The following is a 25,412-nucleotide window of genomic DNA, read 5'->3' on the forward strand; positions in this document are numbered from 1 at the left end:
CCCAGATGTTTTGGAACTACATTTCCCATGATGCTCATGCACTCTGCAGTGTAGTTGAGCATCATGGGAAATGTAGTTCCAAAACATCTGGGGTGCCAAGGTTCGCCATCACTGGACTAGGGGTTCTGGATAAACAGCTGGACCTGGAACATAAAGCAATGGTTTGCATTGCTCTGACCATTATATTAATCTCTTTAATAAATGGGATGGAAGTGAAACATGTAGATGCCTTGTGTTTTAGGAAGGCTCTGTGGTGCTTCAAACTACTTTATTGGAATGGTTTTTGGTTGTTTTCATCTCACCTTGCTCAAAGATATCTTGTTCTACTTTCACAAAGCTACAAGTCAATTTTTTTATCTGACCTAAAAGATGACAGCTGGAATTTGAAAGTTCTTATCCAAACAGTGACAGCTTTAACAACTGACATATTATAACATGAGACTTGATGTGCTATGGCAGGCATTAAGAATGTATTTTTCACAGATCGGACTTCTGTAAGCGTGTTAAGTTCTTGTTGAGTTTTTGTTGAGTTTGGAAACTTCTCGCATCTTCGTGGCTCATTTGACTGCCTCTTAATAATCCTGATATTCTTGCACAGAATTCAGTATTATGCAATCACCTGGTGCTAGGTGGCAGCAATTTTTTCTGTTTTAGGCCAAAGTCATCCTTAAAGTTTTTGTAAGTATAATTTATATTAGAAAACTATAGTTGTCAATTCTCACATTATTATAGCATTTTCAGTATCTGATTTATTATCACTACAGCACCAGTGTTGCTTGTGCTGTCCTTCTTTTGCGGAGAATTACCCCTTTCCACATCTTCAGTATCTGAAATGAGTGGTGGTTAATGTATTTTGCTCTCTTAAAAATTGTATGAGTCTTTAGAATGACTAAGTGTTTACCTTTTAATAATGACAACTGCATTGAAAAGGGCAATGGGGGAAATGTATCAAAACTGAAGCAGCCAGAATCAGGAGCAGCTGTGCATGGCAGCCAGTCAGCTTCTATCTTTTAATTTCAAAGCTTAAAGTGCTTGTAAACCTCAGACATACAATCTGAACGAAGCATATCCCTCTATAGTGTGAACTTGTCTTAAGCCAGAGCACTAAGTGTCGTTTCTGTCTGCTGCTCTGTTCCTCTGCTATCTGCATGAGTCTCTTTTGAGAAGTTTTCTGACACCAAGAGAAAAATGGTGACCGGTGAGGGATCTCCAGCTGATTGACAGCCTTAGCTCTGTTCCTGTGTGCTATTTGAAGCGGGTAGGTTCCTTCCCTCCAATCAGCTCTCAGAGCTCCCCTCACTGATGTAGCTTCAGCTTCCTGAGATCCTGTGTAAATTCAGCACTTTGGAAGTAGGGGAAAGACGGATGTAGATAAACAGATACAACTTATGTAGGAGGATTTTTTTTTTTTATCTCTGTGTATCACCTGAGTCTAGTCACTTCATTGGGTATATAAGGGTTTACAACCATTATCCATTTAACTGAACAAGCTTAAGGTAAAAGCTGATTGGTTGCCATGCACAACAGTTTTGACAAAACCCCCCCCCAGTGTGTGTCCTAGTATGAAATAAAAACAATACTTTGTTTTCTTGTGATTTCTCAAGCTGCTTTTCCTTACCTTACAAAAAAGAAATAAATGCATCTTTACATACTGAAATACTTTTACAATATCAGCACCATTAAATCAAGTGAAGCTAGTAATTTATCTTACAGGTCTATCAGTGTTTCCTCAACCTACTCCCTCTACATTAGAAGTAAAAAATGGAGGAAGTCACGACAACAGCAGTGCTGTTGATCTCAGTAAGGTTGGTATTATCTCTCATAGTATTTGTAGATTCCATTAATATCAGACGTACCCAGAAGCACAGGGGAATAGAGAATAGGGTAAGGAAGAGAATATTGAAGTGTGGGATACATAAACGAGAGCCACTCGGGTTAGTATACTTTTGTATTGCTGCAAGCAAAGATGTTGATGGAGTACTGCAGAAAAATATGGATTGTCATTGTGTTTTAAGGTGGATCTTCACTTCATGAAAAAAATTCCCACTGGAGCAGAAGCCTCTAATGTCCTTGTTGGAGAACTGGATTTTCTAGAACGACCCATCGTAGCATTTGTTCGCCTATCTCCAGCAGTTCTCCTCACTGGACTGACAGAAGTCCCAATACCAACTAGGTAAGATGGACTAAATATTGTGTGAATAGATAATTTTTTGTTCTAGTTTGTCATTGCAAGGAACATTATTAATATTCACAAAATAATTTTAAACTTAGATCACTAATGACCATTGCATATAGCTTGTGATTTGATGCACACAAAAGATTCTGAAACTCTTCTCTGGTTTCCTTGGTTCTGAGATGCTTAACAGCCTGGCAGCTAGTCTAAGCCCACATAATGCAACTGCTTAACATTAACATTGTTATAGTTATATTGTTTGCGTTACTATTATTTCTTTGTAGAAGGTAAGTATAGGCACAATGAAAAAAAACAACATGTTACCCATTCAAATTCTGTTATTAGCTGGTCTTCTTTTAGGATTCAGTTGCAATGGGTAACACTTCTGCATTTCTCATTTCTTCATACATTCTAAATTATGCTCCCTAAGTAAATGTGTTTTGTTTGTTAAGAAGTGTACCATCAGCATCCAAAGATATGTCAGCTAAAATAAACAATGGATTTACTATAATGTTTTTTTAGGGCTATGGGACATTTGTTAGCTATTTTGCACTTGCATTTTATGCAGGATTAAAACTGTGTTAAAATGCATACATAGGGGGCGTGTCCTAGTGATGGCGGAGTGAGGACGCTTATTTCGGAGCTCTGCGCGGTCCAGGATGGGGAACAGCCTGCAGAAACACGCTGCTCTGCTTACCTTTCAAGTCTTGGGACCGGAGACTTCCACTGACAGTCGAGGAGACTAAGGGATGCAAAATCACCCACTATTTCTTCCGCCAGCACCTGGTCTCTTCTCCTGTGGTATTTTCCAAGATGGCCCTGCCGTGCACCAGCTCCACCAACCAGGCTTCATCTAAGAAGGCTTCACTTACTCAGGCTTATGCTCAGGTGGACACAGTAGCAGCTCTACCTCGGCCGGCCTCACTGGTCAAATTACCGGAGATTCCGCAGGCAGACTCCACGACTCGGTCTGACATGACACAGGGCCTTGACAGCCACAATGAGGGGGCCATTCCAGAGATCATGGCAGATTTCCCAACGAAACAGGACCTTCAGAAAATGGCTGCCTCTATTGTAAATGCACTCTCAAGGGATCTACATGACATTCGCAAGGAAGTAGATAATGTTGAGGAGAGAGTGACAGACCTTGAGGCAGCTTCCACCTCTACAGACACTCGGCTCTCTGCCCTAGAGCCTGACCAACAGGCACTCCTCCTCCATTTTATTGATATCCAGTTGCGGATGGATGATGGCAAAAACTGTAATTGGCGTAACAGTTTGCGCCTTAGAGGGATTGCTGGGGCCACCATGGGCCCAGACCTGCTCACCACAGTGGTGTCAATCCTCAACCAATTGCTGGGAAACCACCTACAGCTGAACTTAAACTGGACCGCATCCATAGGGTGCAAGGCCCTCGCACATCCTCATCATCTCAGGAGGCATTTGGGCCTTTCTAGGGTCCATTTCTGTACCATAAATAAAGAGATCCTACGCCAAGCTTGGGTCAAATGCCCTATTGACTTTGACCGGGCCCCTATCCGAGTTTACCCAGATGTATCCAGGCACACTTTGGCCATGGGGGTGCTACACCTGCTGCTTGAGGTCATACGTGATGCTGACGAAACCTATTGCTGGGGTCATCCCTTCCATCTTATTGTGAAGAAACAGGGGACTTTGTTCTACCTGCGTTCTCTTGAACACTTGCCTGCCTTATTCAGTTTTCTCAAAAAAAAACGTCGTAGCAGTCCCCAACTGGTTTGACCTTCTGCTATGCTCCGGAGGCCTTCACCTTGTCCGCACCAAGACCACAATGGATTCGCTGCAGTCACTCTTGAGCCTCGCAGATCCACGCCGGCTATGTCAGAAGACTGACTCAACGAGGTTTACCTCCTGTAAAATCTGCCATGTTTGACTTAATCTCATTACCATTCCTTATTTTTCAGCTATCCTGGCCCTGTCCACTCCGTTATTGATATTGCTGCCTTTATATGCCTTTTTTGTTTGTCATTGCTACGTTATTCTCATTTATTGCTACATGCGACAGCCCTGGGCACCTTTCTAAAGAAGAGGAGAGAGCAAGGGGGCCTGGCTGGTCCTTGCTTTCCTTTAGCTAGACATAGGCTTCGTTTGGCAGGTGACTCAGAGGCACCTAGCTATTAATTTCGGCCCCTCTGTATCTTCCTCTTGGCTTAAGGGAGTTTGGGACATGACTCTTCTGACCTGTTTCCTGTGCTCTGAGCCTGGGGCTGCCGCTGCTGGCATGGATCAGATGGTGTCTGTGTGCTCTCACCCTCCCTGGTTGGGGGCAACTGATGACCATACAAGTTGAGTGTTGACCTATTGATTACGGACGGTCCCCCTTCCCTTCCCCCTATTTCTGAGAGTGCTGAGCCGAACCTTGTTGTTGGACCGGCGATCACCCGTTTTTGGTGCCACGAGAGCCATTGATTTTTAGGTTATAGTCATTTTGTGTCTTGGCTCTCAATGGCTGGGATGATGGCCTCTTTGCTAGGGTTATGGGGTCCATCCTCCGGCCTTATACATATTTTGGGCTTAAGATCTTGTTATTTGGGGGGCATACATATGTTGTACCTGACTCTACTGTCTTGGTGCTGCTGGGCTGGATGAAGTGGATGACCAATTTCCCACCCCCCCCTTTTTTTTTTTTCTCTCCTTGATTGTTTAGGGCCATATCCAGCCCCAGTTTCCCGCCCGCGGCACGAACTAACATTGTTTTACCCTTGATGCCCCGGTCACTCAACATTTTAACGGCTTTATTATGTTTAGATTTTTTACATGTTCTCCTAGGGTTCCAGATCCGTTCATCTCCATCCTTGATTTCTATGCATTTTAGACACCCCCCGATAGGGCGGTTACCTGTCTGAGTACCTAGGGTGCTAAGTTAGGAACCCAAGTGTCCTTGCTTTGTAGACTACTCCCTCTTTAATTTCCCTTCCATCCCTCCCTCCCTTTATATTTCTTCCAAATTCCCCACTTTCCCTTCTCTCTTTCGTTAAGTTCTCAGTGCACTCTGCTTCTTTCACCTGGGGCCATCTAGTGAAGCTACACTCCTTGGTGATTCGCCCATCCGTTACTAGTGTGTTTTACCACGGGTCACCTTAAAGTCACCTCTCTCAATGTGAAAGGCTTTAATGTTTCAGAGAAATGCTCACGGTTGCTAGCCGATTTGCAGAAAAGTAAAACTCAAGTCGCCTTTCTACAAGAAACGCACTTCAGAAGTGATAATATTCCTAAATTGACCAATAGAGACTTCCCACTGGCGTATCACAGCCTCTCACCCATTACAAAATCCAAAGGGGTCAGCATTCTGGTTGCCAAGTCGGTGCCATGGTCCCTTGATGCGGTGCAGCTGGATGCTCAGGGCCACATCATCCTACTCAAAGGGAGGATTATGGATGTGCAGGTCACTTTTGCTAACGTTTATTACCCCAATGTAGACCACTTCCAGTTTTTGTGGGACCTTTTCTCTGTGCTCTTAGAATTCTCGGAGGGGCTCCTGGTCTTCAGAGGGGACCTCAATTTTGCTATGTACCCCCAGTTGGATGTGTCCCATGGTTCCTTCCATCTGTCCTATTCCTGTTTAGAATGTTTGAAAGCAGATTTACAGCTTTTGCAATTGATGGATCCCTGGAGGTTGTTGTACCCCCAAGAGCAGAACTATTCTTATTTTTCACAGGTCCATCACACTCGCGTCTCAACTATCTCTTGTTCTCGCATAAAAACCTGCCCAGAGTTGTATCTGCATGCATCAATGTCATCTCGCTCACGACCATGCCCTGATCCACCTGACACTTGGTTCAGTTTCCCTGAGTCCTCCATCCTGGAGGCTAAATGAAGCATTGCTGTAATCGACTGATTCACTTGCCGAATTGCAGGCCACTCTGACAGATTATTTCTCCATCAACCGTGACTCAGTTGAAAGCCCCCTGGTACTATAAGAAGCTCATAAACTGGTTGTTTGGGGTGTGTTGATGGGGATTGGACGGGATCTAAACCAACTTACTGACGAGCTTCTGTCGAAGCTGCGCAGCTTGGAATGCTCTTACAAAGTGAGTCTGGCACGTTCCATTTACCAAGATCTCCTTAAGGTCCGGGAGGAGGTACGGTCTCTTCTCTTCAATAAAACAAAACAGGAAGTTGGCCTGGGCTTGTCGTGCCATGTATGAGTTTTCCAATAAACCAGGTACATTGTTGGCTTTGGCTCTACGTAGGCCTCGTACGAGAACTTTTATCCCCTCAATTCTGGCCTGTGATGGGTGGAAGCTGACCACTTGCGATGGCGGCTGAGTTCCGCTCCTTTTACCAGGGCCTCTATAATCTCAATCATCCCTCTACAGCTGACCCCCCCCCCCCCCTGAACGCATTGTCGGCAATTCAATCCTATATAGCCTCCATGGGTATGCCGTCTCTTCCTACCAAGGTAAGGGAGGAACTGGAGGAACCTATAATGGTGGAGGAGCTGGGGGCGGCCTTTGCCACTTCAAAACCTAAGAAAGCCTCCGATCCTGATGGGCACACCCCTTCCTATTACAAGGCTTTCTTTGAGGTTCCATCTTCCTACTTAGTATCTGCTCTTAACTCTAACGTAAGGGCAATCTATGCCAGTGGAGGCTCTGAGGCCTATATCTCCCTGATTCCTAAGAAAGGGAACGACCCCCTCCCAGTGTGGTAGCTACCGTCCCATTGCCCTCCTAAAGAAGGATTTAAAGTTGTTTGCCAAAGTTCTGGCAAACAGGCTGCTCCATTCCATTCCCCGCCTAATTCACCAAGACCAGGTGGGATTTGTACTTCTACGGGAGCCACGAGATAACACTATCCAGGTTGTGAACCTGATCCATGCTGCCAAAACTGCCTGCCACCCCCTTCTCTCGCTATCTACGGATGCGGAGAAGGCTTTTGATCGGGTCAATTGGCAGTTTATATGTGCCACTTTGGAGCATATTGGGCTGGGGTCTTCCATGCTGAGTTTGATCTCTTCCCTCTATTCTTGTCCATCGGCTGTTGTCCAGGTCAACAAAACGCGTTCTGACTTTTTCATGATCACGAATGGAACCTGCCAAGGTTGCCCCTTTTCATCATTGATTTTCATTCTTTCTATAGAACCTTTTCTTTGTACAGTTTGGGCAGACCCCGGGATTGAGGGATATCAGAAGTCATCTGGGGTTCATAAGGTTGCTGCTTTTGCGGACAGCCTGATCTTTTTGATTGACCCGCTGGTGTCTCTACCAAAGTTGTTACGATCACTGCGTACTTATGGCATCCTGTCTTATTTTCAAATCAACTTTTCTAGGTCGTCTGCCCTCCCTATCTCGTTAGACTTGGTCACGGACGATAATCTTTGTCCTTCTTACTCCTTCCGTTGGGCAACTGATACCATCCCCTTCTTGGGAGTTAAAATTACCTCAGACCCTGCTGACCTTTATGTAGCCAATTTCGACCCACTGGTTATGCGATTGCGGGCTGATCTACGTCACTGGCACATGCTCATTTTGACCTGGTTTGGTCACTGTGGTGCCCTTAAGATGACGGTGCTACGCAGGATTCTATACCTGATGCAGGCTCTTCCTGTCCGTTTGCCTTCCTCTTTTTTTAAATGCATTAACTATGTTTCGAGAGTTTGTTTTGTCACATCAGAAACCATGCCTTCAGCTCCAGCTTCTCCATTTTCCAAAGGCTTGGGGTGGAGTGGGCCTACCGGATATACAGGCCTATTATAGAGCAGCTCACCTTTCTAGGTTGGTTGACTGGCATTTCCATGCCAAGGCAAAGCATTGGGTGGCCATGGAGTTGGAGGACTCAGGCAACACGGCAAAGAGTTGGCTGTGGATCGCCTTGCCATTGCTGAAGGAGCTTAGTAATCACCCTACTTTGGGAAGCACATTACTGGTGTCCAGGGAGGCTTTCCATTGCACTTCGATCTCCCCATTACCTTCTCCCATGATCCCTATCCTAGGCAATCCCGAATTCGGACCCAGTCTCCAGAGCCCTCAGTTTCTCCATCTGGTGCCCAGTGGCCGTTTACATCTCTGGGACTTCTTGGGGTCGGATGGTAAACTCTCCCTTGCTGCAGTTACCTCTGCTGCAGACCCCCCCCCCCCCTCTAGGCTTTTGGTGCAGCCTCCAGCTCTGACACTTTCTCCGTAAATGCTCTAGTCTCCCAGGCATCTCGCGTCAGCTTACGGAGCTGAAATGTATATGCCATAGGAGGGAACTGACCCACCATAGCCTCTCTATCATCTATGCTGCCCTGATTCATCCGGGGGGCCCGATTTACCCCCTCCTTTCTCTCTCGATGGGAATCCGACCTTGCTACGCAATTCACCGACTCTCAAAAAGAGAAGATCCTCCAGATTGCGCATTAAATCATCCATAGCTACAAAGGTCCAGGAAACCAGTTATAAGATTTTGACAAGGTGGTATAGGATGCCCACAACCCTTCACTGTTATCTTCCACAGTTGCCTGATATGTGTTGGCGGTGCAATGCCGGCCGGGGCACCATGTTGCACATCTGGGATTGTCCAAAACGTAAACCATTTTGGCAAGCAGCGACTAGTACCATCAAACACTTGACCAATGTTGACCTGACGGACGACCCTCGGGCGTGCTTGCTGCACTTCACGCAACGGCCCATTAAAAAATACAAAATCTCTCTTACCATCCAGCTTTTAAATGCAGCCAAGGCATGTATCCCTCTGCGTTGGAGGTCTGTGCATCTGCCTTCAAAGGCTCTCTGGTTCTCTAAAATTAACTAACTCAGGGACATGGAAGACCTTATGGCTACCCTCCATATTCGAGTCCTATCATGACACCTGGAGACCATGGCAACACTTTGTTTTCATGGATGCCTATATACAGGAGGTCTCCCAACATGGCTGATTTTTCCAAGGGCTACTGGGAGGCCTCGGGTGGGAGAATCCATTGCTATGGTTTTTCATGTCTCTATAAGTCCTTGTCTCTTTCCTCTGTATGTGCTTCCTCATCCACTTTCCCTTCTCCATCTTTTCTTCCCCATCTCTATCCGTATTATGTAGACCTCTTTTTGTTTATTTATACATTTTAGTTTTCAATCCTCTCCTCTGCAGTCTTCTTGCTGCTCTTAAGTACATGATCGTCTTTAGTGGACTGTATCCTCCCCATTTTCTCTGGGGTAATTGCCCGCCAGGGGATCTAATGCGAACCCTGGTATTCTCTACTCTATATACCACAGTTTTGCAATATTATGTTAGGGCTTTTCGATATAGGCTGGAACTTTTGGAGTTGTTAGCCAGGAGGACATAATGGTAAAGTTTTACTCGCCTGACTTGTCATGTTATATATAATACGTTTTGTTGTACTGTCTCTGTAGTCCTACTGTTGATGTCTACTGTATCTAATTGACAGACTTAAGTCATTATATTTTCGCTCCATCCATACCTTGATTTGTACAATGCAACCTTTGGTTAAATAAAGGAATTACAAAAAAAATGCATACATAGCAATTTTTTTCCCAATAAGTTTTTATTGGAGTATATCAGTTACAGTAAAGAAGAATAACACACAAACAAAACAGTTTTGTGTATCACAATACATGAAAAAATGCATGATAGAAGAACAAATCTTGGATTACATGCAACTTTCCTTAAACAACATCTGCATTTAACATACCCAAAAGCAATAGACAAAAACCAAGATTTGTCAATACTGTGTATCATACACCTCAAGAACAGGTTGAGCACAGGGGTGCCCACAGTACCAGTATAAACAGTCTTAAAGGAAGGTGAATCTATAATTTCTTCATGTAAAGGTTCTTTTCTGAGAGATTAGAAGGGTAGTAATGCAAAAACTAGGAAATTCACATTCCCAATCCGTCAGATAAAATAAGTATTGTCAGAAAAAGAAAAAAAGAATGTGGTACCAGATCACAGTAGTCACCACCAGATGGACAAGTTGGTACAGTCATCTGACAAGAAATTATATCATGGAGGATCTTCTCTATCAGATAATCTCTCAGCCCGTGGTAAGCATATCATAATCATCTGAATATTCCACATAGCTTTCCACATGGCCAACATTGTTAATACATTATTGCTAGGGTTTGGAAGAGGTAAAACCCCTATCAGATTTTCTTTGTTGTCTGTGTCCCACTGGCAATATTCCTCCTCTCTTTTTAACCTGTTGGCTATTGTGATCAAAATAGAAAATGATGGGAAATTGAAAATTTAACAGCTGTCGCCAGATAAGAAATAGAAAGAAACCTTCCCATGAGGACACTTATTTTGGGGAGCAGCTGTTTAATAGGTGAATCCACTCACATTTTAGAAGTTTACTCTCAGTTCTTGTTCTTGCCTTCCTTTACAGGAAGTGAAGGGAAATTTCCGCAACCAGACACAGATAAAAAATACCCCCATAATTTGTTTCTACATTTCAACTGTGAGCCTAGTGATATAGTTTTATGTTTTCATTACGTTTTTTTTTTTATACAAATAAAGCTTTCTCTTTGCAATATTGCCTTGAAAAACATGTTTTATTTTCTATGCACTGTTTAGTGGAAAGGTGGAAAAAAAAAAAGTACAATGGCACTAAACTATTATTTTACAAATAAAATAAAGGCTTTTTTTTCCAATTTTGCACTTTTTTAAAAAAAAATTAGTCTCCGTTTCCACTATTGCGACTTGTTGTGCGACTTGACATATGTCAAGTCGCACAGCAAGTCAATAGCCATTCATTTTAATTTGGCCCGTTCTAACTGCTGCGACTTTAAAAATTGTTTTTGCACTACTTTTGGGCCGACTTCAGTGCGACTTCCTTCTATAATGAGGGACAAGTCGCACTGAAGTCCCCAGAAGTAGCCGCAAACAAGTCACACTACAAAGTCACGCTCGAAGTAGCGCGACTTTGTAGCCGCAATAGTGGAAACGAAGCCTAAAGGAAGAAACAAGTAATTATGTAAAAAAGGTTACATTTTAACATTGTAAATAAAATAGAAAGGAGTTAACTAGGGCTGATTAGGGTTAACTAAGATTTAGTAAGTGGGTAAATAGAAATGTTTTTTATATATATATTTTCTTTATATGATCTGCTATGAATATAAATGAATAAAAGATGCTACAATGAAGAAATAATAACCTTGCTTCATTGTATCTCATCTTGACACCACATGCATTGTTCTGAACGCCTGCTTCTGTGTAAAAAAAACAAAAAGTCCTGGCTGTTGCTGTAAGCATTTACGCTAGTGTAGCATGTGTTGTACGCAATTCCACAAAACCTGTGAAAAACACAGGTTGTGCTGTGCTTGCGGTACAAATTATTGTTATTGGCACCCTGAACGCGGTAGGCAAAAATCGTGTTTATGCACACATAAGAATTCATGACACCTGTGCAAAAAAGAAGTTAAAAAAAATAAAAAAAAGAAGCTCTAAAATTAAAGTGGGCTGCACTAAATGCAAAGAGGGACAATGTATTAAAAATGAGCTCAAGTCTGACGTGACGTCTGATGTTGCACTACACTAGTGAGAATGAGGGCTAAATGGCATTGCAGAACTGCAGGGGCAAAGGAGGCCTGGGCCTGCTACATACACCTAAAGTATCTACATTAAGTTTTTTTGGGAGTGTGTAGCACACCCAGTGCCGGTTAGCTGTGTGCACTGATATCATTGTAGGTGATTTAAAAAAAAAAAAAAAAACCCTAAAAGTAAAAATGCTATAGCTCAGGAAAGAAACGCAGTGCATATGTGTCTAACATAGCAAGCATAGGCATAAGTGCAAGCTTCTTCCATGACAAGTACATGTACATGATTTTGTATGCTGCTAGCAAATGCAGGTTGCAGTGATAAACACCTCCTCCAACAGCATAATATACGTGTCTTTTGGAACTTTTTCTTTATCATATTCCGATATTTTCCTTTAGTAAGCTATTATGCTGCTTGATATGTTATTATTATTATTATTTGTTTTATTTTAAGTTGAATTTTAACATTCACATTCCTTAGTGTGTAGTTCCTAAAGCAGCATTATTTGGGTACACATTAAAAACTAGGGCTGCAACATATGAATTGAATACGTGTGTACTCTTTAGTTCAGTGGTGGTCACTTTTCCTGATATGGGGGACCTCAAGTGTGGTCCTCGACATAATCAAATGGGTTCACATAAGAGACAGCAGTCGCACAGCAGGATATAGTCACTATGGACATGATACAAGAGATGGTCAGAGACTGCAAACATGATACAAGAGATGGTCAGTGACTGCAGACTTAATACAAGAGATGGTAAGTGACTGCAGACATGATACAAGAGATGATCAGAGACTGTGGACATGATACAAGAGATGATCAGAGACTGTGGACATGATACAAGAGATGATCAGAGACTGTGGACATGATACAAGAGATGATCAGAGACTGTGGACATGGTACAAGAGATAAGAGACTGTGGACATGATACAAGAGATAATCCAAGACTGTGGACATGATACAAGAGATGATCAGAGATTGTGGACATGATACAAGAGATGATATGTGGACATGATACAAGAGATGATCAGAGACTGTGGACATGGTACAAGAGATAAGAGACTGTGGACATGATACAAGAGATGATCAGAGATTGTGGACATGATACAAGAGATAAGATACTGTGGACATGATACAAGAGATGATCGGAGACTGTGGACATGGTACAAGAGATGATCAGAGACTGTGAACATGGTACAAGAGATGATCAGAGATTGTAGACATGGTACAAGAGATGATTAGAGACTGTGGACATGATACAAAAGGTGGTCAGTGACTTCAGATGTGATACAAGAGATGATCAGAGACTGTGGACATGATACAAGAGATGATCAGAGACTGTGGACATGATACAAGAGATGATCGGAGACTGTGGACATGATACAAGAGATGATTAGAGACTGTGGACATGGTACAAGAGATGATCAGAGACTGTAAACATGGTACAAGAGATGATCAGAGATTGTGGACATGGTACAAGAGATGATTAGAGACTGTGGACATGATACACAAGGTGGTCAGAGACTGCAGATGTGATATAAGAAGTGTTCAGTGACTTCAGATGTGATACAAGAGATGATCAGAGACTGTGGACATGATATGATACAAGAGATGATCGGTGACTGTGGACATGATACAAGAGATGATTAGAGACTGTGGACATGGTACAAGAGATGATCAGAGACTGTGGACATGGTACAAGAGATGATCAGAGACTGTGAACATGGTACAAGAGATGATCAGAGACTGCAGACATGATACAAAAGGTGGTCAGAGACTGCAGATGTGATATAAGAAGTGTTCAGTGACTTCAGATGTGATACAAGAGATGGTTAAAGACTGTGGACATGCTGAGGGAGACTGTCAGAGACAGGTGGAGACTGGGCACATGCTTGCATGAGACTACTAGACATCACTTTTATAAGAGGGAAAAAGGGAAACACAGTTTAGTATCTGTAGGGAGCCCAAGGGCCACAAAAAAAAACTGCCAGAGGGCTGCATGCGGCCACCAGGGCTTTAGTGGATCACTAGGGGGACTGTGTTCCCTGGGTGTGTACATATCTGCATAGACCTGTTAACCCTTATTGCAAGCATACCAATTATCATCATAGTCTTTTCTCCCTGCATTTCATATGCATTTCCTTTTCCTAAATCAGGCCCATGTGGATCTCTTACTGTTTCTAAGATCAGCAGTTCTCAAGTAATGGAAACTGTTTTTCTCTGTCGCTCATTGACAGACGCAGTCCTCTTGATTAATATCAAATTGGGTTATACTGCCCTCTACAGGAGTAGGACACTAGGCAGAAGAAAAACGTTCTGGCCACACCTTAGGGGCAGTCCCAGAGGGTATATCCTCTCTCTCTCTGCTACAGGATGTTAGTTTTTTTCTGTCTAGTCAGGAGTAAGGACCTAAGTTCCTTGCTGGGATCTTTGGTCCTGGCAAGATTTTTTTAGAAAATTTTTTTTTTAGGCAGCTTTTTTCTCCAGTTGTTCCTGTGAGATCTTCAAGCAATTATGCTGGAGCTGGGCGACGGGCTGGATGTTGAGATCCAGTGGTCACCCCAGTCAGCCTACGAGCGCGTGCAGGCCCTAGCTCCGCTCTGGGTCGGCCGCGACATAGTCCCACTGGACGGGGACTGACCCTGCGAGTTAAACGTCTCGCCGGGACGCCGACGACCAGTTGGAAACTGAGTTGCGGCGTCCGTATTGGTTGACAGCCCCCCCATCTCGGTGGAGAGGGGTTCTGTCAGGAGTTGGCGCCCGCCTGTTCCGGTATGGTGAGTAAAATGTTCCCCCTCTCCCCCTGACGGGTTTGTGGGTGGACGCGGGCCCCTCCCTGGGATGATCGGACCCTCATGATCCTGGGTCCCCCCTCTATCCTATAACAGGTGTCACAGATCCCCCTCTTGAGGGTGATTTAGTGAATAAGAACCAGGAGGCTTGGTTTGGGAGCTGACTATCAGAAGTCATTGTATGAGTGGGCACTGTAAAGGGACCATGACTGAAGTCAGTGGCTGGCATTACTGTTAGGATGGCAATGTAAGAGGGTGATATGATCCTACCTTATACATAAGGTTGCAATTGCCTGGACTACCGCCATCCGCCGCCACCATCATCCCGCAGGCCGCACACCTCCCGCAGGCCACACAGGCCGATGCCTGCCTTCCGCAGGCCGCACGATGTAGCAGGCCGCTGCCATCTTTCCACAGGGGCCCGCAGGTCGCGAGGGGCCGCCATCTTGGTGTAGCCTCGTGTCTCCGGCATGGGGGCGGCCATTTTGGAGATGACCAGCTACCTCGAGGAGTAGCATGGGAGGCGCCGGAAGACGTGTAAAGGGGCGGAGCCGCCTCCTTTACCCGGGAAAATGATCCAAAAGACTTCCTGTCTGTTAGAGACAGCGCTGAGAGCAGGTTGGTAGAACCTTCAGTGCATCAGGTGGTGAGCCCTTGGGGTCTCTCTCTCTCTCTGTGGGGTCCAAAGCAGGTAACACTGAGGGGCGCTGTTGCGCTGGGGGATTACAAAAAAAAAATGATTTTTCTTTTCAATTATTTTTTGTTTGCTGGCAAGTGTCTTGGATTAATCATGGACCCTGCCACACACTGTTATCCCCACCTGATCCCCTCGAGGTGGCCGCAGGACCCTCCAGTGCCCCACTTATGATTGATGCATTATCAGCAGTTTTGGAGTCTTTGGTATCCCGGGTGGAGGTGGCCTGTCAGGGACGGGGGGGCAAGAAAGCGACCGCCTACCCCTATTTCATCTGACACTTCAGATACGGATTCTGAGCTTGTCACTGCAGCTGCAGGTCCCTCTTCTGGGGCTGCTGTCTCGGGTATGGTCTCCTCAGACAGTGAGGAGGACGTTTCTGCCTCCGCCATAGCGCAAGAAGAAGTGTTGGTGGATGCACTAGTCATTTCTGTCTGGGAAACCTTAAGTCTTAAAGTTACACCGGCAGAGGTAGCTGACACTGAGATTCCCTTTGGTACCAGCAAGCCTACCAAAATGGCGAAGGTTTTTCCCTTGCCCAAATGTTTTGGTAATCTAATTAAAGAAGAATGGGATCGTCCAAAACGAACCCCCTGCTATTTCCAAACGCATTGCTAGGCGCTATCCGTTTGAGGAATCCCTCCTTAAAAAATGGACGGTACCACCAGGGGTGGACTCACCGATTTCCAGACTAAATAAAGCCACTGTTATCCCGTTGGAGGACGCTCCGTCCTTTAGGGATCCGGCAGATCGAAAAGTGGAAGCAGAATCCCGCTCCATTTTTTCCCTGATAGGGTCAACATTTAGGCCAGTGGTTGCCATTGGTTTAGTTTCACAAACATTGACAGAATGGACCAAATTGTTACGCCGTGACCTAAAGGGGAGAAGTATCCCCCCCGGCAGTATCAGATTTGCTGGAACAGATTATACAAGGGCTACAGTTCATCTGTGACGCCGCCCTGGACGCCACTCCCTTGCTAGGGCGTGCATCGGTTTCAGCAGTGGTCCTCAGACGCGTGTTGTGGTTAAAGTGCTGGTCGGCGGATCAAGGTTCCAAAAAAGCTTTGGCTAATCTCCCTTTTCAAGGGGATCGCCTGTTTGGGGCCACCTTGGATGAGATTATAAAGGATCTCACTGGGGGCAAGAGCACTTTTTTGCCACAGACTGCTAAGGGTAAAGGACCTCATAACAGACGAGGACCTTCCTTTTCCGCTCATAAAAAGTTTGTTCGTTCCGCTGGGGCGGGCGATAAGGGGAAGCCCTCCAAAGCCCCTTCAGGGGGTTTCAAAGGGCGCTGGTCGGGTAAACAAAAGTCCGGCTCAGCCAAACCTGAAGATAAGACCAATACAACCTGAAGGTGCGCCCCCACCCATCTCTGGGGTGGGGGGACGTCTTCACCGGTTTCCGGATCCATGGCTTTCCAGAATCCCGGACAAAGGGGTTCGCAAGGTCATATGGTCGGGATACAAGATCGAGTTTCGATCACTTCTACCGGTGCGATTCTTCCCTTCCAACATTCGACTATCCCCGGATCGCTTAAAAGCTTTGCGGGGGGCAGTAATGGACTTGATGCAACAGGGAGTGGTAGTTCCCGTTCCTTGAGCAGAACGTTTTCAGGGGTTCTATTCGAACCTATTCACAATACCCAGAAAGGAGGGCAAGGTGCGTCCAATTCTGGACTTAAGAGCACTCAATCATTTTGTCCGGGTACAAGAATTCAAGATGGAGTCCATCTGAACAGATCAGCATTTTCTTCACTTTTCCCAAAGATCATTCCTAGTTCCCACCAGGAGGTTGAACTATCTGGGCCTAACTTTGGAGACATCCTTGGCAAGGGTGTGTCTCCTTACGGAGAAGCTCCGGAAGATTCAGTGAACGATTCGGATGTTACTGTCCGTCAACTGGCCTTCCCCTCGGACTTGCATGAGGATCCTGGGGCTGATGGTGGCCTTCTTAGAGGCAGTACCGTATGCCCAGTCTCATGCCCGAATTTTCCAAAAGGAGATTCTTTTCAAATGGAATCGGAATCCCGATTCTCTGGACAATCGGATCCGGTTGAGCGAGCGGACCAGGGAGTCTCTGGTCTGGTGGCTTCGGTCTCCGAGGCTCAGCCAGGGGAAGTCTTTTCTTCCGATAGAATCCAGGTTACCGATAAATGTATTGGAACTGAGAGCGATCAGACTTTGTCTGATTTACTGGACCGAGCAGCTCCAGGGCAGCCCGGTTTGGATCCAGTCGGACAATGCCACGGCCTTGGCTTAGGTCAATCACCAAGGGGGCACCTAGAGTGTCCTGGCGGCCATCGAAGTGGCCAGCATTCTTCGTTGGGCGGAACAGTTTGTTCCGGCTCTCTCCGCGGTATTCACTCCGGGGGTGGAAAATCAGCAGGCAGATTATCTCAGCCGTCAGATTCTGGATCAAGGGGAATGGCCTCTTCATCCAGAGGTATTTCACCAGCTGTGCCTTCATTGGGGCACGCCGGAGGTGGATCTGTTGGCAGCTCGGCTCAACAGGAAGGTGCGGAGGTTTGTAGCCCGCTCCCGAGATTCTCGAGCGGACGCAGCAGACGCGCTGGTCGCCCCGTGGGGACAGTATCAGCTACTGTATGTCTTCCCTCCTCTCAAGTTGCTGCCGAAACTTCTTCGCAGGATAGAGGTGGAGGGAATTCCAGTTATCCTGGTAGCTCCGGACTGGCCTCGTCGACCCGGGTACGTCGACTTGGTCAGGCTGGTCGCGGACGCTCCTTGGAGACTTCCTCTCAAGGAGGATCTGCGGTCTCAGGGACCGATCTTCCATCCTGCTTTACAATCACTGGCTTTAACGGCCTGGCTATTGAGACTCAGGTGCTGAAGGACAAGGGATTATCAACTTCAGTTATTCCTACTTTAATTAAAGCAAGGAAAGCGAATTCCAGAAAAGTCTATCATCGCACATGGAAGTCTTATATTGCGTGGTGTGAATCCCTTGGATTTCCTCCACGTGCCTATTCGGTGACCCGAATCTTGGCTTTTCTGCAACAGGGGGTTGAGCAGAAGCTGGCCTTGAGTACTGTCAAGGGTCAGGTTTCAGCGTTAGCAATTTTCTTTCAGAAACCTTTGGCTACCCATTCCTTGGTGCGGAATTTCATCCAGGGGGTGCTGCACCTGGCTCCGCCAGTGCGCGCGCCCTTACCGCCCTGGGATCTTAATTTGGCGTTGTCGGTTCTTCAGAAACCTCCCTTTGAAAATATCAGGGAGATTCCCTTGCTTACGTTATCCCAGAAGGTGGCCTTCTTGGTGGCCATTACTTCTGCACGCAGGGTGTCAGAACTGGCCGCATTATCCTGTCGTTCCCCATATCTGGTGGTTCATAGGGATAAGGTGGTTCTTCGTCCGAATCCATCCTTCCTTCCTAAGGTGGTTTCAGAGTTTCATCTGAATGAAGATATTGTGCTACCTTCCTTGTGTCCTAAGCCCAGTCATCCTCTGGAGTTTGCGTTACATTCCTTGGATGTGGTTCGGGCAATCAGGGTATACTTGAAAACTACGGACTCGTTTCGTAAAACGGATTCACTTTTTGTGATCACGGATGGCCCCAAAAAGGGGTTGCCTGCATCTCCAGATGGATCAGACAGACGGTGGTACAGGCTTATTCTATTAAGGGTCGGAATCCTCCGTTCCCTGTTAAGGCGCACTCCACTCGGGCGCTTAGTGCTTCCTGGGCCTTCCGCCATCAGGCGTCAGTGGTCCAGGTTTGCAAGGCGGCTACCTGGTCGTCGGTTCATACCTTTACAAAATTTTATAAAGTTGATGTGTTGGCATTGGCGGATGCCTCTTTTGGCCGCAAGGTTTTGCAGGCCGCAATTTGAGGAGACCGTTGGTCTACCTCGAGGGTTTTTTCTGTTGGGTTTTCAGTTGAGTCTCATCCTTTGGTTTGATGAGCCTTTAAGACTTCTAGTCGGCACCGGTTGGGCCTTCTGGATTTAAATTTTGATTTCTGTTATCCCACCCCTCATTTGTGGCACTGCTTTGGGACGTTCCAATTTGATATTAATCAAGAGGACTGCGTCTGTCAATGAGCGACAGAGAAAAATGGATTTTTGTAAAATCTTACCGTAAAATCCTTTTCTCTTAAGCTCATTGACAGACGCAGTACCCGCCCCTCTACTTTTGAGTTGGGTTGGGTTAAATTCTCTGACACTGCTTTGTGACATAACGAACATCCTGTAGCAGAGAGAGAGAGAGGATATACCTTCTGGGACTGCCCCTAAGGTGTGGCCAGAACGTTTTCCTTCTGCCTAGTGTCCTACTCCTGTAGAGGGCAGTATAACCCAATTTGATATTAATCAAGAGGACTGTGTCTGTCAATGAGCTTAAGAGAAAAGGATTTTACGGTAAGATTTTACAAAAAATCCATTTTTACTTTGCTTGAAACTGCCTGCATTTGCCTGAAATTCGCTTTTTATAAGGCCAGCATTCATCTATGTTCTTATGCATCACACAATGGAAAAGTTGTAGTAAGAAATCTTCAGTTATTTTTTCCAGAATGAAGATGCTATTAGCTAAAATTGCTGAAAGCCACTGTTCCCTGATTTGTCTTTTAAAGATCCGGGTACAAGCACATACAGTTTAACCCCTGATTTGTCTTTTAAAGATCCGGGTACAAGCACATACAGTTTAACCACTTATGGACCGGAAGATTTTCCCCCTTATTAACCAGGCTATATTTTGCGATTCGGCACTGCATTACTTTAACGGAAAATTGCGCGGTTGTGCGATGCTGTACCCAAATAAAATTGATGTCCTTTTTTCCCCACAAATAGAGCTTTCTTTAGGCTACTTACTAATGTTTTTATATTGTTTGATATCTATTAGGCTATTAGGCTGTAACCGCTGAGATCTAATTCCACTTCCACTTCATTCTCCCAGCCACATATTTTCACTACCTCATACTAAGTGCAGGTTTATTTATTACATAATTACAATGTGGTACATAGCTGTTACTAAAAGTGAAGAAAAAAGTGGAGCGTTCTCAGTATTGCACAGGCCCTGTAGGCTTTTGCACACATCCAAACCTTACCTTCATAAAGAATTGGTGAGAAAACCGCAACGATTGTTGTAGAAATTTCTGGTTGAGACTCTAAATAAAAGTTAACTCTGCAATTGCAGGAACAGATTCACAGGACGCAATCTCTTTGTTTAAAATGTCCGTTCATGACAAAATGTATTATTGCATGTTATTTTATACATAGATAAGAAAGGGGTGGTGTGAGATGCTAACAAATAGAAATTTTTTATTAACCACTTCAGCCCCGGAAGGTTTTACCCCCTTAATGACCAGGCCTTTTTTTTGCGATTCGGCACTGCGTTGCTTTAACTAACAATTGTGCGGTTGTGTGATGCTGTACCCAAATAAAATTGATGTCCTTTTTTCCCCACAAATAGAGCTTTCTTTAGGTGGTATTTGATCACCAATTTTTGTTTTTTGCACTATAAAAACAAAAAAAGAGCGACAATTCTGAAAAAAAAAAACAAAACAATTTTTCACTTTCTGCTATATAACATTCTCAAAAACAAAAAATAATAATAATTTAAAGATTAACATTTTTTAACATTTTAGGCCAATTTGTAAGCATATTTTGATTGGTTTGCGCAAAAGTTATCGTGTCTACTAACTACAGGAAAGATTTGTGTCATTTTTATTGTTTTTTTTTTTTGCTAGTAATGGAGGCAATCTGCGATTTTTAGCGGGACTGCGACATTGCGGCGGACAGATCGCACCCCTAACTGACATTTGTGACACTTTTGGGGGGACCAGTGACATTTCTACAGTAATCAGTGCTAAAAATATGCACTGTTACTGTATTCATGACACTGGCAGGGAAGGGGTTAACTCTGTGGTGATCAAGGGGTTAAATGTGAGCATAGGGGAGTGATTCTAACTGTGGGGGAGGCATGGCTTGTGAAATGACCATAGAGATCTGTGTTCCTATATAGAAGGATCACAGGGGCTCTGTGATCACTCCAGAGAGAAGAACAGTTAGCTGTGTTTACAACACCTGACCGTCGTCCTCTCTCAGCGGGAAACGATCGCGGGTAGCAGGCGGCAATCAGAGCCGCCTGCCCCGCGCATCGGAGTCCCCGCTGGCGAGTTCGCGCGGGAGGGCCAGCCTGCCACAGTAAATATGCGGTGGGCGGTCTGGAACCGATTAAAGCCTAATTAAAGTGGAAGTCTGGTCAAAACCTGACTAAGCTTAAATCTGCTCTCACCCCCATTCTGAGCCCTATACTAAATACCTTGTAAAAGAAAGATGTGTATACTTCTTGTAATAAAGAGTTAGGCTTTAATACTTAAAGTGCCTATGTTTAACTTTTCAGATATATGGGTTTTGAACAATAATTTCAGTCAATCTAGAGTATAATAATAAAAGGAATTTACTTATGTTGGTTTAAAGAGGTATTACAGATGATAAGAATAGATAATAACCGCATGTTCAGTCCAGGGGACTTCGCAACTTCTTTATAAGCCCTATGTAGTAGAATTCCCAGCCGTTTTGCTGGATATGGGTCCCCCTGGGTCACCGGGTGCAACAAAAGTACCTTTGTACATGTTTCTCCCAAGTGTGAACACTGAGACAATGACCAGTCCAGTATCTTTGGGTTTTTGTATTCATTGAGAACTTGGATGGAAGAAGGGAATGAGTGGGATATTCCTTTGGTTCAACTATGCACGCATTGCTAGGGACAACTGAAAAATGCCGATTGATGCTGACTTGGCGCTGGCTAGATGCCGGTCAACGCCGGTTGACGCTGGTTAACGCTGAATTGCTGCCTGTTAACTCCCAAACTGACTTTGGACTACTTTCTTGCATAAAGAAGTCCTCTTTGAGCTCCCTTAAGCACTCCTTACTGAAGTAGCTACTTGTACTACTGCTGCGTTGCTGAACACTTCAGGGCCCACACCAGCGCCCCCTTTCATTCACTTATCTTCAGGGCTTAGACTCTGGCACCCCCTTTCTAAGCCTTCTCCACAGGTTAGCTGGCTCGCGGATCCCTCTGACCTTCTGGAGTGGTCTCCTCTGCTAGGCAGATCCCTGGGCAGTTTTAAGTACTCATGATACTGTTTTTCCTGGAAACTTCTGCCCAGCAGCTCCACTCGGTCCACAGCACACTGGATCCCTCTCTGCAGCTCAGCTCAACCTTTGTCCTCTAGGTCGACTCCCCAGGACACCCTCACTAGCACTGACAGGAGGAGAGACAGCCGTCAGCCTCCTCCTGGGACTCTACTTCCCACCAAAGATGCTCGGTCACATGCTCCCCTCAGACTTATAGCTCATCCCAGGGTGCACTGTGGCAAACTCCGCTCACTGAGATAGCCACAAGCCCTGGTGTGCTATTGGCCAGGTTTCCTCCACTGTCCAATAAGAGCCCTCTTTGGACACAGTGGGGAGACTCCTCAGACTAAACAGACACACCTGGAAACACATGACAGCCTAACTCAGGCATGTCCAACCTGTGGCCCAGAACCGCAGGCAGTGCAGCCCACTGCACCCTGACAATTTTTTTTTTTGCTGGGGAGAAAGGAAGTAGAGTTGGGGGCACGGCCACAGCAGCTTCCAACTAACTGTAGGCAGAGGCTGCCTCGGAGGGGATCATCCACTAGTTGTGTTAAATTAGTGCTGGGGGGCACAGCAGCGTGGGAAGGAAGCGGCGGCGTTTTATTACTTATATACTTTAACTATTGTATATATTTTATATGCGGCCCGAGAAAATTTCTCTACACTCAATGTGGCCCAGAGAAGACAAAAGGTTGGACACCCATGGCCTAACTGAATGATCAGGCCCCCCCCTGATAGGCAGACAGGGCCACAATATGCTTTTTCCTAGCACCTACCTAGGAGGGTGCTACACCTATACTAAATATCTTGTAAAAAAAAGATGTATATACTTATCTAATCTAACGGTGATCCGGTCTGGTCACATGATCGGCTCCCTGTGGTGGAATTAAGGGAGAGGAGTGAGTGCCAACAACAGATGCCCCATAGTAATGTTTTGTGATGTCATAGCCCAGGTACTGCAGCCGTTGTTGGCTTAAAATGGCGGTAGGAGCAGGTTTAAGCTTAGTTAAGTATTGAGTGGCCTTCTGCTTTAAGGCAATATATATAAACCTTGTAAGATTATCTTTATTTTAGTTTGAATGTTGTGGTAGTCAGGCCTTTCAGACAGTAGATGTTCATTATCGTCTTAATTAATTGTGCCGTGCGCCAGCTACTTACTAATGTTTTTATATTGTTTGATATCTATTAGGCTGTAACCGCTGAGATCTAATTCCACTTCCACTTCATTCTCCCAGCCACATATTTTCACTACCTCATACTAAGTGCAGGTTTATTTATTACATAATTACAATGTGGTACATAGCTGTTACTAAAAGTGAAGAAAAAAGTGGAGCGTTCTCAGTATTGCACAGGCCCTGTAGGCTTTTGCACACATCCAAACCTTACCTTCATAAAGAATTGGTGAGAAAACCGCAACGATTGTTGTAGAAATTTCTGGTTGAGACTCTAAATAAAAGTTAACTCTGCAATTGCAGGAACAGATTCACAGGACGCAATCTCTTTGTTTAAAATGTCCGTTCATGACAAAATGTATTATTGCATGTTATTTTATACATAGATAAGAAAGGGGTGGTGTGAGATGCTAACAAATAGAAATTTTTTATTAACCACTTCAGCCCCGGAAGGTTTTACCCCCTTAATGACCAGGCCTTTTTTTTGCGATTCGGCACTGCGTTGCTTTAACTAACAATTGTGCGGTTGTGTGATGCTGTACCCAAATACAATTGATGTCCTTTTTTTCACACAAATAGAGCTTTCTTTTGGGGGTATTTGATCACCTCTGCGGTTATTCGTTTTTGCGCTATAAACAAAAAAAGAATGTCAATTTTGAAAAAAACACAATATTTTTTACTTCCTGCTATAAAACATTCCCAATAAAAAAATTTAAAAAATCGAATTTTTTTTATCATTTTAGGCCAATTTGTATTCTGCTACATATTTTTGGTAAAAAAAAAAAAAAATCCCAAAAAGAGTATAATAATTTGTTTGTGCAAAAGTTATAGCGTTTACAAACTACGGGATAGATTTATGGACTTTTATTTTTTTTATTAGTAATGGCAGGGATCAGGGATTTTTATTGGGACTGGGACATTGCGGCGGACAAATCTGACACTAATGCCTCGTTTCCACTGAGTGGAACGGTTCGGGTCGGTACAGTTTGGAAGGGTTAGAATGTTCCGGCCTATTCAGGTGAGCGTTTTCACTGCAAGTCGGACCACCAGGGGCCATGCAGGGTTCACACCAAACGTGGTGTTTGTTTTGTGCTTTCGTTTGACGTGAGCATTGACGTTTTCCTGTCCACCAATCAGTGGAATGTATCGTGTGACGCCAGTATCTCCGCCCTAACCGTACCATACCATTTCCTATGGCCCTACATCTGAAGGAGGACCAGGAATGGTGCGGTTTGGTTTGGTTGTATGGGCCACTTTCATAATGGAAACACTCAAAGTAGCGTACCGTACCGAACTGACCCGAACCGATCCGCTCAGTGGAAACGAGGCATAAGTGACACTTTTTGGGGACCAGTGACATTAATACAGTGATCGGTGCTAAATAATATGCACTGTTACTGTATAAAAGACACTGGCAGGGAAGGGGTTAACACTGGGGTGATCAAGGGGTTAAATGTGTTCCCTAAATATACTTACTGTTTTGGGGATGGACTGAACAGAGGCACGATCTTTCCCTGCCTCTCTGACAGAAGAACCGTCTTACATTGTTTACATACCAGACTACTCTCCTGTCAGTTTTGCCGAAGATCGCAGGAGGCCGGCGGCAATCGAGCCCGCTCCTCCCACGGTCTGCCTCCAGCTGTGTCTAATGACAGCGGGAGCGTGACTCCGGCACCAAAATTGCATGCACGTAGTTACGTAGATCTACGTGATGATGCCGCCCTGCCTCAGTAAATCTGCGTGGGGCGGTCGGCAAGTGGTTGAAGACCAGCAAATAGAAATAATATCATAACAATTGCAAAAGTAAAACCCTGAGTTTGGAGGGGGAGTAAAGAAAGAGGAAGCTTCTAGCAGAAGTTGTGTCTGTGTGATATGTGAAGGTTACAGAACACATTTCAACATTGAGAACAAAATGGAGTCTCTTGTGTTTAAATGAACAATACAATGAAGTCCATGTCCCCCACTATTGTTTAT

At 44.9% G+C, this 25,412-nt stretch overlaps 1 protein-coding gene across 1 annotated transcript in view; it reads left to right on the forward strand.

The window, feature by feature from the left end:
- LOC309545584 (electroneutral sodium bicarbonate exchanger 1) overlaps positions 1-25,412 on the forward strand; it is a 414,564-nt gene that overhangs the window by 289,394 nt on the left and 99,758 nt on the right. Inside the window, exons 7-8 of the mRNA XM_082244814.1 lie at positions 1,714-1,805; positions 2,016-2,173. Of these exons, the coding sequence (XP_082100940.1) occupies positions 1,714-1,805; positions 2,016-2,173 (250 nt within the window). The remainder of the gene's footprint in view (positions 1-1,713; positions 1,806-2,015; positions 2,174-25,412) is intronic.

This window comes from Pelophylax lessonae (assembly GCF_965119305.1).
Source record: "Pelophylax lessonae genome assembly, chromosome: 2".
Taxonomy (NCBI): domain Eukaryota; kingdom Metazoa; phylum Chordata; class Amphibia; order Anura; family Ranidae; genus Pelophylax; species Pelophylax lessonae.